We start from the raw sequence: 15885 nt of genomic DNA on the forward strand, positions 1-15885 counted from the left end.
CATCATCTTCGTTTCATGTTGAGATTTAAATAATTAAAGCAATTTTGAGATCATCAAGATTCGACATCTGCTACGGACGCGAACAAGCGTTGGATTGTGAACAACAATCAGCCGGAAATAACCACACACATTTGATTTTTATGTTATTAAAATGGTCTTGTTAATTTAATTAATCGGTCAAATGTTCTCACAATGGTTTGGTGCAGAGGAGCGGGCACGTCGTGGCGCGGTGACGTCACGTTGTCCGGGGAAACAGGAAAGCGTCGCCGGCGAGTTCCTGTATTCCGAGCCGAAGAAGCTTCGCTGGAAAAAATCCTGGTTTTAAAACAAACCGATCCATGTGAGACCTCCCGGTCGACTTTGCTGCATTGGTCGGTGGCTTTCTGCCTCGCAAGTGTGAGCTAAAGCTCCTGGTATTTGAGTCTAAACGCTTACATGTTGTGCTCACGTCACTGATGCTAACGATGATGCTAATATGGTTTATTCCGGGTCACTGCTAGCGCTGATATCGATGATCATTATCGTGTTTTCAGATCGTACATGTATCTGTATTTCTGTATGTTTGTATGTTTTATATTCCTCTTAACACCTTCGTCACAAATGCTAATATTACACCAGCTAATTTAACATCTGGGCAGAAGCACATGTTCTGAAAAAAAGGTGTTATGTACGATAAAATTAAGCTTTTACGTTGTCGCAACAGTGTAGTGAAATCACCTACTTCCAAGCCTCAACAATCCAAGTGAATGTCATCTTAGGTGACAAACCTATTGATTGTGAAGACTTATTTTCAGATGGATGAGGAGGCTAAGATGAAGGAGGTGCAGGAGCTGGGGGTGCTGCTGGAAGCACCCGGCCTGGGAGTGAAAGAGAGGCTCTACCTGCTCATCAGCACTCTTCAAAGTGAGAATGTCTGCAGACAGGCCCGACACAGTGAAGGCACCTGCTGACCCGATGCACGTCTCTTGTCAGAATTGGCTGATCATGGAGAAATTACCTCAAGATTGCTGTCAAACCTCCATCGAAGTGGCGTTTTGCCTAATTGCGTCACACTTTTGTCCCTGGGTCCGAGGCACCTGCAGGAACATTGGAGTGAGTGCGCCACACTTGCCCTGCTCATCAGGTAAATTCCTGTATCACACAGAAACAGATCTCTGACCTCGCTATATACAGTTAACACAACCTTGTCTGTCTTTCACAGTCACTGTTGCTCCTGTGAGGGCAGCATGTCCGCATCATTCCAGGGTCTTTTACTGCCCTCACTGGTTGACTCTCTTCTGTCACTGACGTGTCAACTCATGTTAAGAGCAGAGGTGAGAATGTTGTCAACAAATATGTTCACTTCTGTGACGTCTAACCCTCTTGCCCTTCAGTCTGACTACAGGATGGCACTGGAATCACTTAGCTTGCTGCTGAGACGTCACTCACACCTCACAGCCCATGGTATAAAAACACCCACTTTTTGTGCAGATGTTTATCGTACACTAGCTCTGTTTATTTTTGTGTGTGTGTGTCTGTGCGTGTTCAGTCCTCAGCTCCATTCATTATGAACGCATTCAGATGTGTGATGATGCCACAGTTTCCCTGCTCTGCATCCAGATGTGGATTCACATCTGCAAGGCCTCAAGGTAATGACTCCCTGACTGTCTCCCAGTGCAGTCTCACAGTGTATATTTCACTGACAGGGATTTCCTGGCTGCTCTGAGTGAAGACTCCATCCTCCTCCTGCTGAATGATGCGGTGGGCCAGTTAGCAGTCAGTAGTAATTCCAGCGTGGGCGGAGCCTGTATCCGGCTCATCTTACTGATGTCCGATCAGCTGGATCTCAAGCCCTTCCTTCATGGATTTAAAGGTCAGGAATTAAAACAGGATTTTGATTCATAACCTTACAGCGAATGACTTACAGTTACATCCGTCAATATTTCTAAGGTTTGGAAAGCCTATTGGCCAAAGACTGGCATGGACGGGGCTTTGACTCAGATGTCAATAAGTTAATTCATCAGCTCAGACCCCACAGTGACCCCACAGACCCCACGAGGAAGTACCAAGTAAGTTGGCTGCTCATGACCTTATCTGTTGAGGTGGTCCTCACACTTGTGTGTGCAGATGTCTGCTGAGTGTGTGAGGGCCGCGTGTGTGATCCAAGCTGCGTGGAGGTCTTACCTCGCTAGACGTAGAGTCAAGAGTTTGAGTGGAGCTGTGACAACTCTGCAGAGGAGATTCAGGTACAGATGCCTCTTTCCGGAACTTGAAAAATGGAAGAGCCATGTGTGTGTGCTCTGTGTTTCTGTGTCTGTCAGAGCGCGTAAAAGACAGCAGCAACAACAGAAGATCGCTCAGCAGCTGGAGGAAGAGCTGAAGTTTCAGGTGAGAATCAGAGAGAGGGATTATGAGGACACTCCCACAGAGTGTGTGTGTGTTTGTTTCAGATGCGTGTCAGGCGTCAGCAGGCAAGGAGACGTTTTCACCAAAAGCAAAGAGAGCTGTTGCAGAAGCTCCCTGCTGGTACTTAAAGAGCGCTGAAGTGGTGTAGACGACAGACAGGTTAATACAGTACGTGTCTGTGCTCAGAGCAGGTGCAGTGGTTCCTGCAGAACTGTGAGCAGCGAGCAGCTGTTATCATCCAGAGAATGTGGAGGGGGTTTAGAGTGCGTCAGCACTACCAAGCCACACTGGGCCGGACACGGACACGACAGCAGGCGGCACGGACCCTGCAGAGGGCGGTACGCACGCCACATCCCATCTACCTACACCGTCTTTTAATGGGCTTGTAATTGTTCCAGGTGCGTCGCTTTCTGAAGAGAAGACGCACAGCCAGAGCCCAGCTTGCAACAGTGTTTGGCCAAAATGGTTTGACAGACACAAGGAGAGTAGAGCTCAAGAAGCAAGTTGAAGAATACATCAGTAATCATCCTGTATGTTTTTCCTGTATGACATTTAACTGTATGACTTGCATGTATATATATCATTATCTGTATGTAGTCTCCAGGTGTCCATTTTCAGGACTGCCAGCGTCTCCATGACGACGTGCAGAGGCGACTGCAGCAGCTGCAGGTGTCAGATGATCAGAAGAGAGTGGAACTTCTGCTGATTCAAACTAACAACTACCTAGATCTACTTCAAGGTCTCATACACTCAACTCTTCATGCAATCGAAAGCTCTGTTTTGAGAATCTGTCCAAAACTTCCACTACAGAGGCCCCTGCTCTCTCAGACATCACAGCCGCAGATGTCCCCTCCTTTCTGAGCCACTCCGGAACAATCGCAGCTCGTGCACGTCAGGCTCACAACGCACGCATGCTTGTGGACCGCCTGCCATGGTGGAGGACGCTTAGGGACTCATCTGGTTCTGCTCAAATGGAAAATCCAGAGATGCCAATTGAAGGGCTGTATGTAGGAGGCCAACAGCAGACATGACCTGAGGGCCAAGCCAGTCACACATTTTTATGGACAAATACCAACAGACGTGGAATGTAATTTATGGCTCTCAGGACTAGAAATAGTTAAGAAAGAAGGGAATGAAAGTGTTTATTTAAATAATTCTCAATAAAATGTGACCATTTCTACTGCTTAGTGGTGTTCTTGGCTGAAGTGAAGGTGTTTCAGCAGGATTGAAGGCCAGCAGTCCAACTTTGTTGTGGTGTCCGACTGGCCAAATGTAATTCTGCTCCTAAATAACTAAGGTGTCTGAAAGGTTTGTGAGGCTTATGTGTCTCCAAGGAGAAGCGTCTGACAGGTACATGGTAAATACTAGTCAGTCAGTACTCTTCATAGCGTGAAGATGAACGCAAGCGTCTGCTCGTGATATATATATATATATATATATATATATATATATATATATATATATATATATATATATATATATATATATATATATATACTTCAGCGCTCTTTAAGTAAAGATCCATTCAGATTACTGCCCACGCTTACGTTACACTTCTACGTCACAATTTCACCAGACGCGCTATTGTTATTGCAAACGGATCGAGAGCGTCACCTTCTGGCAAGAAATAGTATTGTCAAATTCCTACATAAACGGGTTCTAGCAATAAGTGGAAGTGTGTGTTACAGCACAGCAATGGTTTAGTCTGATTAATCAAATAAGCAATACATTTCTGGATTTTATAAAATGTATTTTTGGAGAATTTACTAAAACCAGGCACCTTGCTGCTCCTACTGTAGTGATGCTCATGGGTTGAGGTTTCATTTGTTGTTTGAATTTCATAACAGGTGACAATATCGACTTTTCATAAAGTGCACAGAGGACAGCATTTGAGTATATATCAGATGGTAGGAATGTATAAATAATGTTGATCTCCCAGTATGTTCAGTGTGCTACTTCTAAGTGAGGTTTGAAACCTTCACTTGTAGTTTTGGGGGTTTGAAAATGGACTCCCTTTGGATTCACACTTATGTTCTGTAAATGTTTAGTCGCTCATGGAATTTGTTTGAATGTACTCATCTCATTGTATGAAATAAACTGTATAAATAAATTTAGCTTTTCCAGATTAATGAAAATAGATTTTATCCTTCACTCTTCTTGGTATTTAAAACTGGGACAGCTTGTCCACCTTGTTTTGAACTGGTTCAGAGGAAGGGTGTGGACATGCTGCCAAAAGTTTAATGGCACCCTGTAGTGCGATTAGAGTGTCTTCATGATGTCACCAAAATTAGATCAGTCCAAGCCTTTTACCTCCAGGGTGATCTTATTTCAGCTAAGGTCATTGTAGTGTTTGATTTCATTCAGTGAACCATTGACAAAGGGTTGTATGAACGTCTCGTTGATTCGAGAACAACAGACCCAACAACAATGTAAAAATCACAAATTTATTACAGAAAAAATATTATTAGCTACCAAAAAACAGACCACATTAACACTGGACTTTTTAAATGACTACAATGACACTTTCTCTACAAGACCCCAGTAATATTTGTGCTGTTGTGAATTCACAGATTAAGTTTGATGATGAGCTACAGGATAAGACTGCTTTACATCACATTAGATAAAAGCGGCCGTGACGGGGAAATGCTTCAGATGATATTTCTGTGGACATTAGAACCACACAGTGATGCCTACTGGTTAGAATACTGGGCTGAGGATAATAATAATATAATAGCAGGCAACGCCAAAGCAGCCAACGTGTCCTATAATTGTATTTATTTTGCACTTGGACATAAATAAGCTAAATATTGTGTAAGTTCTGCTTGATGTAAGTTGAAAATGACGTACCAAGAAACAAGACTGCTTTGCCTTTGTGCATTGTCTGATGTTACAAGCTTTTATAGTAACACTTTTCATTTTGCGTGACTTTTAAAGAAAGAAAACATGGTGTGAGAATAAAAACACTCCATCGCTCCAGTGAGGTTAAGAAATGTAAACTTTGCGCGACAACCCCGCTCATCAAAAATGTCGGTGCTAATAGATGCTACCTGGTGCTAGCTGATGCTAACAGGCACTGACGGCAGTCGCAGTGTTGCAAACTGAGGAAAAACAGAGTACAAATGATCAAACCTGTCCTTTGTGCGGCAGCGGAAGTGCACACATTAGCGAAAGGTTAAGCAAGAAGGATAATCAGATGTAGTTTCACTCAAGCAAAAAACATCAGTATGTAAATAAAAGCATGGAACAGGCGTGACAAGCAGATGAAGGCTGTTCTCTGCAAGGAGTTGGTTGGAATGATCAGGAGGGTCACTTCCAGAAGTCAGCAACAAACACCAATGTTAACCATAGTTTAAAAATATTCCTGTTAAGTTGTTGAACTTCCTCTTCGTTCCAAATATCTGTAGGCCAAATAATGACGCAAAAGGTCACATTAATTTCACTTCACTTCATTCACATTTAGATCAAGTGTTTTGGATGCTTACACTCGAGTGTGTCTCAGGAAGTCATCAAAGTTTTCGTCTTGCGATGCGATCATCTTCAGGTTCTGCTGGAGCTCCTGTGGACCATTGAACATTGGTGAGGAAGTGAGATGGCTCATTTCCTGTGCTTAATTCTGTACCTCTCTCGTTAGAGCTGTGTTCTGACTGGAGGACTGCACAGAGCTTCTGTAGGACGGCAGGCTATCATCATAGCGATGGTAATAGTGAGCTGTAACGGGCTCACAATCATACATAGAGTTGAGCATCTTCGATCGCTTTGCCGTCAGCACGTCGTCTTGCCTGAGAGAAGCAGTTCAATATCAATAACCGGATCTGATCTAACGCTGGGTCCGTCGTCCAGAAGTCGTCCTCTCACCTCACTGGGTCTTCTGAGTCCTCGCTATCGTCCTGCTCCCGGAGCGCCCTCGTGAGCAAGTAGAAAATTCCTGCAGCTACAGTCAGAAATCCGGCCACCGACACTATTGCGATCCCGACCACAAGGGGCTCAGACACAAATTCTTCACAGTGTTCACCGCGGTACCACCAGTTCTCCCCGACTCGACATCTGTGGGACAGGAGTTCAATGTCGTACACTTATGCTTACCATATTACAAACAATGCGCAAGAAGACGATGAGCCTCCTAACCTGCAGATGGCGCCCTTCCCAGCGATGATGTCACACTTGCCATCGTTGAGACAAAAATGTTTGTCTGCGTCACACACACTCTGACACGGCAGCCCATCCACGCTGACGTATCCCGGATCACACACGCACTCGGCCTCGCCGGACCACTGGTTTACCAAGCACTTGGAGAACGGGTTACACGCCTGGAACTTACAGGGATCCGCACCCTTACCTGCAAGACACCAGTTACTATGGTCATGTGATTGGCGTTACGGTCATGTGATACGGGTCAATTGATCTGGGTGAGCTGGGGGACGAGAAGGGCTCTGATAGGCTCAGACGGATTAACAAGCGGACCGGGTGTCACCTTTGAAATCATCAGGATCAAACGGACCACAGGCGTCTGTTAGCTCCGCCCCCATAACACCTTCCTTCTAAAATTAACCCAGTGAGATTTAAAAAGTGACAGACGTAGACTCAGACGATAATCTGTGATTAAGAGGAAGTCACCTGACCCCCCACACCTGACCCTGCCTTACCTATACGTTTGCCAAGGTGGGCTCTATGGCGGGACACGTTCCTGAGAGGGCTTGTGTTCGCAGAGTGATAAAACCTCGTGCAAACCTAAAACATGCACTGTATAGTCACCTGTAGCAGTATGGTAGTAAATGTCACATTTTTCTATAGTATAGCATTCAGATTTCAAATAAATATATTTTCAATACTTTATATATTTATACAGAGATCCTGTATCAATACACGCACCCCACACACTGGGATGAGTTTGAGGTTATAAACGCGAACCGCTAACATGGGCCTTCACATGTCTGTGAACTTGGAACGATAACAATGCCCCCACCCTACTAACCTACATATGCTATCCGACTTATTTTCAAGTCATCCACCGATTAGCTAAATGTACACACTGTTATCTGCCCAATCCCCTTAGACGCAGTCCCAAACTACATGGATCAGTCTATGAACTACACGAACCCGCTCTCAAAAGGTCGTCCATTTGTTCTGCGACCTTGCTTGTGCTTCCAGTTTATTATGATAAATAATCCTGACCAGCAAGTCTCACGCCAGTTAAAGCATTTTCTTGGTGTCCATTCCTGTTACGAGAACGAACGCTGAAAATAGGCAGGTTCCATGTCCAAACCTTGTCTACTTTGTTAAATGTTGCTACTATATATTGTACAACTCTTCACATTATCTGAGACAGTTGGTAAAAATGTATGACAAACCTGACTCAACGTCCAGTGAGTATGTATCAATGTCCAGATCCATGGTGTGGTGTGCAGCAACGGCAAAATCCTCCAGTATCAGGTGTACCACTGTAGCCACACCCCTTGGAACTGGCTCTCGAAACCTCATTCGGCTATTCACCAGGACACTCCCATTTCTGAAGTTCAGGATCTCCAGGTTCTGGAAGTTGTTCAGGTTCGACTCCAAGAATGGCACTAGCTACGGGCAAAAGAAACACAGATCTGAAATCTATTTGGTGGCAAATGAGTGTACGTGTGGTTCTTTGTAGTTCTTACCAGATGGAGGAAGCGTTGCTCCAAAGACCGGTATTGTGGTGAGCTTTTGTTGAAGAGGTCAGATGAAAACTTCATGTTGGTTACACGAAGGCGAAAGAACACCAGTAGGTCCTGACCTGCCTGGCTTTGGGCACGGTCTTGCCCATGGGCTCCCAGATCATTCCCTCTAACCTCACTGGAGAACCCACTGCCTTCACCATCCACTGCCATGCTGCCTTCATATTGATCCATACTAAAGCTTGGGTCAACAGAGGTGATGTTTGGCTGAACGGTGCTGATATAATGTAAGTCTTCTTGTCGTGTAGGTTGTATTGGGTGCCAAGGGGCCACTGGTGAAACAGGCGATTGAGGTGTGCTTGCAAGATCGTCACCCTGGAGGTCCGGAAACTGCTGAAAAACTGTGTCATCCTCCTCCAGCACAGAGTCAGATACTCTGGTGAATGGGGAATCCCTCTCCGGCCAACTGAGGACAGGATCAGGGTCGGGGATCAGGCTTGGGGAGGGATGAGGTGAGCTTGTGGAAACATGGCCAGCTGTGGGGGAGAAGGTGGTGATTGGTGAAGAAGTTGTTGTTATGATGACCATAACTTGATCCACAGTCAGTTCCTGGTCTTGGTCTTTGTGCAGATCCCGACCAGAGTTTGGAATTGCAGATATGCCAAGATGCTGCTCCTCAATCACTTCCACCTCTGGGTGATCATAGTATCCATACGGAAGGACCGTAACAGGTGACTCAGAATGAAACTGATTTTCTTGTTCTTCCAAAACGCTCTGGTCAATTTTGTGTGCGTCTTCAGGTTCCTTCCAAGACCACAGCTCCTCATCAGGTGATGCTGTTTTTGTGGGGAAACTGTCAAATGATTCTGTCTGATCACTGTATTCACCCCCAGAGGCTTCAAGATTCTGGCTGGGTACCATTACTGGAAGGGGGGTCGTACTGAGGCGCGGATCAGTGCTATAGTGCAGGGTTGCAGGAATCCGATCTGGAAAGGTTTGGTCATAAAATATGGGCTGGTTTGATTCCTCGGATGTGGACAGCCCAAGAATCTTGTCACTCTCCCCAAAATCCTCATCTTTGGTTTCTTCTTCCAACCCTTCCAAGGCATCAATGCCATGTCTTTCCTGAACCTCCTCACTGGCAGCCACAATCTTTTCACTGTCAAAATCCGGCATTACTCCTCCTTCATTCTTGTCGCCGCCCTCAATCTCAACTTTGTCCCCTGTGGCCGTGCCTTCACCATCTTTCCCCTGCCTCCCTTTTTCAATGTCATCCATGCCAACTAGCTCCTCAGTGTTCATCTCATCCTCAAAAAGTTTACCCTCTTCCATTTTTTCTATCAACTCCTCTCCATCTTCCTCTTCAAGGTCTGGCGGTGGCAGGACTTCCAAGCCACTAGGTAGGATCTGTGAAGGCTGTAGCCACCCATTTGCACCCTGCCCATCTCCAGAGGAGCCAGAGCCTGACCCGTCTTCAAGCACAACCTCATAGTTGAATTGTGACGGAGGAACAGTCGTGGCCACAGCGTCAGTGAAAAGGAATCCTTCATCCACCAATTTGCTGTCACCTTTCACCAAGAAAAACCATTGAGACCAACATTTTATCCACATTCACAAACAAATATTGACATTTGATACATACGATCATGCATTTGCAAGTCAGCCATCTTGCTGCCAGCAGACGGGGCTGCGGTGCTCTCATCAAACATAAGTACGTCATTCTCACTCGGGGGCTCATTGGGAGCAGCGCTCCAGTCCAGAAGAAAGTCGTCTTTTTTTAGGAACACGTCCGTCGCCACAGAAGGAAAAGAATCTGGTGGTTTTTCTGCTGCTAGGACATTGCCCTATGACAGACCAATCTCATGAGTAAATTCAGAGGGTAATGAAGAGCTCTCAGTCATCCACTCTCACCATTTCCGCAGAGCCATCAGTTAGACTTGGTGGTTTGACAGGAGGAAGCAGGTTTTGATCTGAAGGAAAAGAGAAAGCTACACTTTATTCCTGGAGACAGGGAACAAAGGCCTTTAAGGAAAGTGCTTCATAGATTGTTCTAAAAACCATGAAACAACAATGTGTATGTGTATACAGAATAAAAGCTGGACAATAAATACAGGATCCTACTATTCTCTGAGCTGTTGGAGGGTGAATGGTGCAGAGCCTCTGTGATGAAGTTTCTGAAGTCAGTGATGGTGTAGACAATGGTGGGTTGCTCTCCAGCGCCCGTGAAGTTCTTTTCCACCAAGCGATTCTGCAGCTTCAGAAATTCCAGGGTGTCATTGGACATACCACCACTGCCCACTTGCAAAGTGACACCGTAGTGGACAGAGACCACAAGACCCCTGCAACACACAGGTCCACAGGAAGCGACCAGAGTTAGATTGTAACTATAGCTCTGGGAAAGTTGACATTATCTGAGGGGTTTACATACCTCTCCAGATCTTTCTGAGGTCTGAAAAGAAGAAAACAAGTTCACCCTTACTGCTGATGTACTCTGGATAAATGAGTTTTAAAGTAGAAATCTAAATACCTGAAGTCTACGATGAAGACATCCTTGAAGCCTGGAAGCTTGTGGAAGACATCATGGACCTGAAAGACCAATCCATTGTCCAATTAAATATAGAATGAAACCACTAAACATAGCATATTCGCGTGACTGGGGTTGTTATTGCAGTTGTGCAGTGGAGCAATCCAAATATCCAGAATTCATCAATCTAGTCAGCCGTGAGTTGTTTGGACAGGTACCTTGTGAGTGACATGGCGACTCAGTTGCTGGTACTGGTGGCTGCTTGGGTCCCGGAGAGCATCGCTGTAGGTCTCCCCTCTTAGTTTGACACTAAATTCCACCACCTGATCTTGCAGCATGCTCTGGTCCAGATCTGCTCCTGTTTGTATCTCGTTACCGATCTGCAACAAAGTATGCTTTAACTTCTAGATCTTTAAAAACGTTTGGGCCATTCCTTGAAAGCTCACCGACTCGACAACCTCTACGGAGGCATCATGGGTTCCAAGGATGCTCTGATCTGGTTCCTGAGGCATTTCGGTCGCATCATTGAAATTCCCATTGTTGGTCTCACCGGCGTACTCTTTGCTAGTATGCACAGATCCGGGTTCCTCTGTAGGTTCAGACTCGGATTGATCCTCTGATGGTAACTGTTCCTCACCTGCTACTGCTGCTGGTTCTAAGAATGGGTGAGAAGGTCTGGTGACATCATCTAATCCTGGGTCTGCAGTAGCAAATGCTGAAAGTTTTGTTGTCTCAAGAGGTGTGCCTGTGACTGCCGGAGGTTCCACTTCATCTTTATGTTCTTCTTCTAATTGGGGCCTCTCTGTGGATTTCCTTGTTGGATTCTTAGAAAGGGTTGGTTGGACAGTGGCTGGTTCTTTAGAAACGTGTGGGGATGCTTCAGGACCGTCTGTGTGTTTTTCATCCCCTTCTTTCTCCTGGGGGTGGTGTTCTGGTTTTGGTACAATTCTCCCCAAATCGTCATTATCAGAGCGCACCTCCTCAGTCTTTAGAGGGTGGTCCTTCATGGTCCACGTGGAGTACTGTGTTGGGACGGGATCTGTCCGTGGGAGAACAGTCAGGAGGTCATCTGGTAACCGTGGCTCTGGAGTCAGAGGGATTTTTATTGGTCCGTGTTCTGGCTGAGGAGCTGATGAGTCAACAGACTTCGAAGTGACCAGGGCAGCTGTCGGAACCTTAGATGGCCCTGGGTCATCAGAGACCAGAACTTCACCACCAATGGGATTGTGGGTGACTGTGTGAGACAGCTGGTCAGAAGCAACCTCGGAAACAAATGGGGAACCTTCAGCCGGCGTTGCATCTGAGCTTGAACCTAAACAAACAACATTTGAATGGAACAATCACATTTACAATTTGTCAACACCAAGACTCCCTCTATACGCAGCACATTTTGCAACAAGCTGCAACTGTAGAGCAGAAGGTTTGAATCTCAGCTACTAACAGCGTGTTACACTTCGTCACGCAGACAACCTTCTGATGGTTGAGCGTAGGGCAAGGTCCATGACCCCACATGCTTATCCACTGTACGTTTCTTGGATAAGCGTCTGATAAACGACATACAATGTAGCTGGCGTTATGTATAGTGCCCTTCCCCCACAACTACACCAGCACATAGAACATACTGTCAGAGACATAAATTAATTAAGCAGTAGCCAATGCAGCTCCTCTCCCCCTTCTGAGGGCAGCGTCTAACAGATGCAGAAGACAGAACACCTGACTCAGTCGTCTGCTTTAGTAGCAAAAGTGAAGTATTTCATTTAAACACTAACATAAGCACATGAAAAATAATCACAGCATCACACTCCACGGTGAATTGATAGCTCATCTGCAAATCCAAAAATTCAGATTGAATCAGCCAGGATATTAACATTAACAAGTCAAAACATCCATGGATTCAGTTTCAGGCCTGTGGCCTGGATTGACCCGTGTGACAGCCTAAGATGGATAATAGGTCTCATAAAAGCTGTCTATAGTGTCCTCCTGTATTGTCTGCGCATATAAGATTAGAGGGATAAGCGGCAGACGGTCGACCATGATTGTACTTAACAACAGATTAATCCATCTTTTACGATGTCAATGGCCAGCGAATGGAAATTAAAAATATGTTCCAAAAATATATCCCATACATTTTATGCACTGTGTCAGCATTTATTTTTAATATAATGGCCATCATTAGATATGTAAAACCATGTTGCAATTTTTTTTTCGACTCAAATTTGGGCAAAACCCCGAAAGATGGGTGACTCCAGTCAATCGATGAACACTACAGAAACTGGATTCATCATTTTTCATTTATGCATTTTTCACGAGTGAAAGAGAAGCTATCCCTACTATGCCAACAAACTAAGCAGTAGAAAGCACAAAAATCTCAAGTGTAAACCTGATGCACACAGATGAGGCCGATGAAACCTGCCGTTTGCATGCTTAAAATCCTAATTTACTAAAGGGCTTAATGTGTTAAGAACACCCAATCTCATTAACAGTATCATTTGCTGAACTGTATTTTAAGATGGAATGTTTATTTTCTATCATCTATACCAGCAGGACATTCATTTTTACCTTAGTACATAAGCATAACAGATGATATTTACTCGTGCAAGTGCTGTCACATGACCGTCCCACTGTTGCTGCTTCAGCCAGCTCACGAACACCATTCAACCTTGAACCAAGCCATGCAATAGAGTTCAAGGTTTTTGATGTGTTGAATTCAGCCATATCCATCATCTTGTCACAGGCTTGTGTTATATGTGATAAAATTAGCTCAACATTAGTGATGGCGCTGTGACATTAGCGCTCAGGTTAAGCAAACGCGAAGCTCACATTTCTAAGAGGTTTAAGAGCAGCAGTGTTTATCTTCGCAGGTGTAGCTACGCTAACAACACCTGACGTGCCGAGGAAAAGCAAGACAAACAAGGAGCCGCCACGACTTCTTGTATGGCTCCAAAGGTCACTAAGGAATTAAGAAATAGAAATTTGGCAGGAGTGGCAGCGCTGTCAGTCAAAGGACTAACATTTGAGCAAATTAATTGGATTGTTATCCAGCAATCCTTTTAAAAAAGCCACGTCTGACAACAGAGATGAAGGATTAGCACCTAGCTGGCATGTAACTACAGTTGTCATCACTGTGCTGTGTGAGAGACGGGCAGCAGGAGTATCAGAGGAACAGGGGTAACGCTCGGACACGGTCCCGACTCTAGTTTGGAAGAGATTATATTTACAGTATATAGTTAGCTCCTTGTCTTTTGTTTCATTTTTGTCTATTAAAAATCCGAATACATGATTTTTGTCTTTTTTCTTGATTTTTTTGTGCACATACTATAAAATACCCATGTGGATTGCCAACAATAAGGAGTCATTGTTCCACCACTGAGATAAATTACATAAATAACATTTTTTCTGTTTTAATATTTTTACACACAACACAATACAGGGAATATGCAGAGGCTGAATGGACTGGGATGCCCTTTGATCTTCATATCATGTGACCCCATAATCTATAGTAAGGAAGTTTCATAATGAAAGTGACAAAAAAGGGTGCAACAAAGAGAAGGGTGGAAGGGAAAGAAGGTAAAAATAGAAGGTTAGTTCAAGAACTATGAGGAGAGAGGATCACAAGGATGAACGGCGTAGGGAAGCATATGATGGCTAGGAATAGGAAGGAGAGAGAGAGAGGGGGGAAAGAAGCAAGTCATAGCAGAATTGTCAAAAGAGTCGGCTGGATTTTGGATCAATCTTAGACTAAACTTGTGAAGTTCAGAAGCAAATGAATTACCTTGTGTGGATTCTTCTGTGTGGACGGTGGTCGAGCTGCGGGACACAAACACACGTTCTAGGTGTGGACACTTCCCTCACGCTCAATGATTGCCATAGTGGATCTAGAGTAGTTTCTTACGTGCAGCGGCAAGGCGTCTGGGTCCCCGCAGCGCTGCTGGCGGTCGTCGTCATAGTAACCCTCTGCATCCAGAAAACATACAAATGAATGCGTACAAAATTTGGAATGACAATTGATGTATATATGCAGTGGGCACTTACAGTCCTGACCACCCCCATGTGCTCCTCTGACTGGCTGAAGAAGGCGCTGATGTCCCCAACACCAACAGCCCCGTCCACGCAGCGACGCACCCAAACCTGGTACTCGTCACCTTCTGGGAGACGATCCCAGAAAATGGTGAACGCCTCCCATACCATCTCTTGACACACTGTGACAACACGGATGAGAACGGTCTGCTCAGACAGCTACACTTCCCCAATTTCTTCCACATTACAAACACAAGCAGCTGGAAGTAGTTGCAGAACAAAGTTAAAGAAGTAGTTAAAGAATAAAACTGATCAATAACTCAGAGTTGAGTCAATTTTGGGGCCCATTAATATGAACACAAACTGCTCGAAACACCAAAATATTTTAGAGTTATTTGAGAAGAGCATATAAAATAGAAACAAATATCTCGGTAATGTTACGATGGGTAGTTTCTCTCCGGCAAACAATGCAGAGCCACATGCAACTTAGATTAGGGACATTAACTTTAACTCATGCTGAAGCTTCATCATCACTTTACAGGGACGATGCTTACAGGAAATGCTAATGCGATGAATGCAGCAAGTTTGACATGGACAAATGCTAACTACAGTACAGCTGGATTACTACAAACCTCTCAAGTGGAAGTAGCTGCGGTGGCTCTCCACAATCTCCTCTAAAGTCTCCTGAGGGCAGAGTTTAACCCCACTGGGGAACAGGGCTTGTCTACGCTGGCGGGTCGGCGACCCAGTCGGCCCGAGCCGCAGGAGTCCAGAAGAGTCCGGTGTCCATAGCACTCCTGTGTCTGGGAGGGAGGCGATGGTGGGACTCGGGCCACTGATGTCCCAGTGGGAGAGAAGGAGCAGCATCCACAGCAGCAGCCTCCGTCTCCCCATCCTTCTCCTCTCTCAGCTCATCCGTCCTCAGGTCCACCTGGCAACAGGTACGCTCGCAGGTGTCCACTAGTGTCCGGTCCTGACAGCAGCGTCGGCCTCTCAGGTGAGCAGATGGAGCATACTGGATTTTTGTCTCCCTTCGACTCAAAGTTAATCTGATTAGTTAATCTCACGGATCAGCCACGACGCAGGAGAGAGTACACCAGAGACCAGAGGCGTCCACAAGAGACCAAGGAACTTCTCTCAACTTTACCACTGGGGGGTTACATGGCGAGGACACTGTGGGTAGCACTATCCCAAGGGGCCTAATACTTCCATGAACTGATCAGATTAACTTTCAGGACCACAATAATTTCGCTAAATAAATCCAGAAGGACTGCGAATAATAGCATTCCACCAAAGCAGAGAGGTGCTACAGTTGTC

The 15885-nt window shown here is 45.3% G+C and overlaps 2 protein-coding genes across 5 annotated transcripts; one reads left to right on the forward strand and one right to left on the reverse strand.

The window, feature by feature from the left end:
* Nucleotides 1–245: 245 nt before the first annotated feature.
* On the forward strand, nt 246–3739 carry iqcb1 (IQ motif containing B1). Of its 4 annotated transcripts, none has more exons than XM_053843812.1 (15): nt 246–371; nt 795–903; nt 973–1123; nt 1202–1313; nt 1374–1443; nt 1529–1628; nt 1686–1852; nt 1930–2048; nt 2107–2225; nt 2301–2367; nt 2430–2505; nt 2572–2723; nt 2784–2915; nt 2983–3124; nt 3196–3739. In XM_053843812.1, the coding sequence occupies exons 2-15, from the start codon at nt 795–797 to the stop codon at nt 3414–3416; spliced, it is 1737 nt and encodes a 578-aa protein (XP_053699787.1). In that variant the 5' UTR covers nt 246–371; the 3' UTR covers nt 3417–3739. The 4 variants fall into 4 exon arrangements, with proteins under 4 accessions (XP_053699787.1, XP_053699780.1, XP_053699797.1 ...); XM_053843805.1 differs by having other exon boundaries at nt 247–340; XM_053843822.1 differs by having other exon boundaries at nt 253–413.
* A 1061-nt stretch (nt 3740–4800) lies between these two features.
* Nucleotides 4801–15585, reverse strand: LOC128752832 (interphotoreceptor matrix proteoglycan 2-like). Its single transcript, XM_053854492.1, has 18 exons — nt 15201–15585; nt 14584–14750; nt 14444–14505; nt 14324–14358; nt 10998–11863; nt 10770–10931; nt 10555–10613; nt 10456–10476; nt 10149–10366; nt 9939–9997; nt 9670–9871; nt 8031–9595; nt 7734–7953; nt 6511–6721; nt 6241–6429; nt 6005–6164; nt 5868–5941; nt 4801–5783 (listed from the first exon to the last, which is right to left on the reverse strand). Exons 1-18 carry the CDS (start codon nt 15460–15462, stop codon nt 5750–5752), a joined length of 4566 nt encoding a protein of 1521 aa, XP_053710467.1. The 5' UTR covers nt 15463–15585; the 3' UTR covers nt 4801–5749.
* Between the last annotated feature and the right edge of the window lie 300 nt (nt 15586–15885).

Source organism: Synchiropus splendidus, chromosome 1, assembly GCF_027744825.2.
Source record: "Synchiropus splendidus isolate RoL2022-P1 chromosome 1, RoL_Sspl_1.0, whole genome shotgun sequence".
Classification (NCBI taxonomy): domain Eukaryota; kingdom Metazoa; phylum Chordata; class Actinopteri; order Syngnathiformes; family Callionymidae; genus Synchiropus; species Synchiropus splendidus.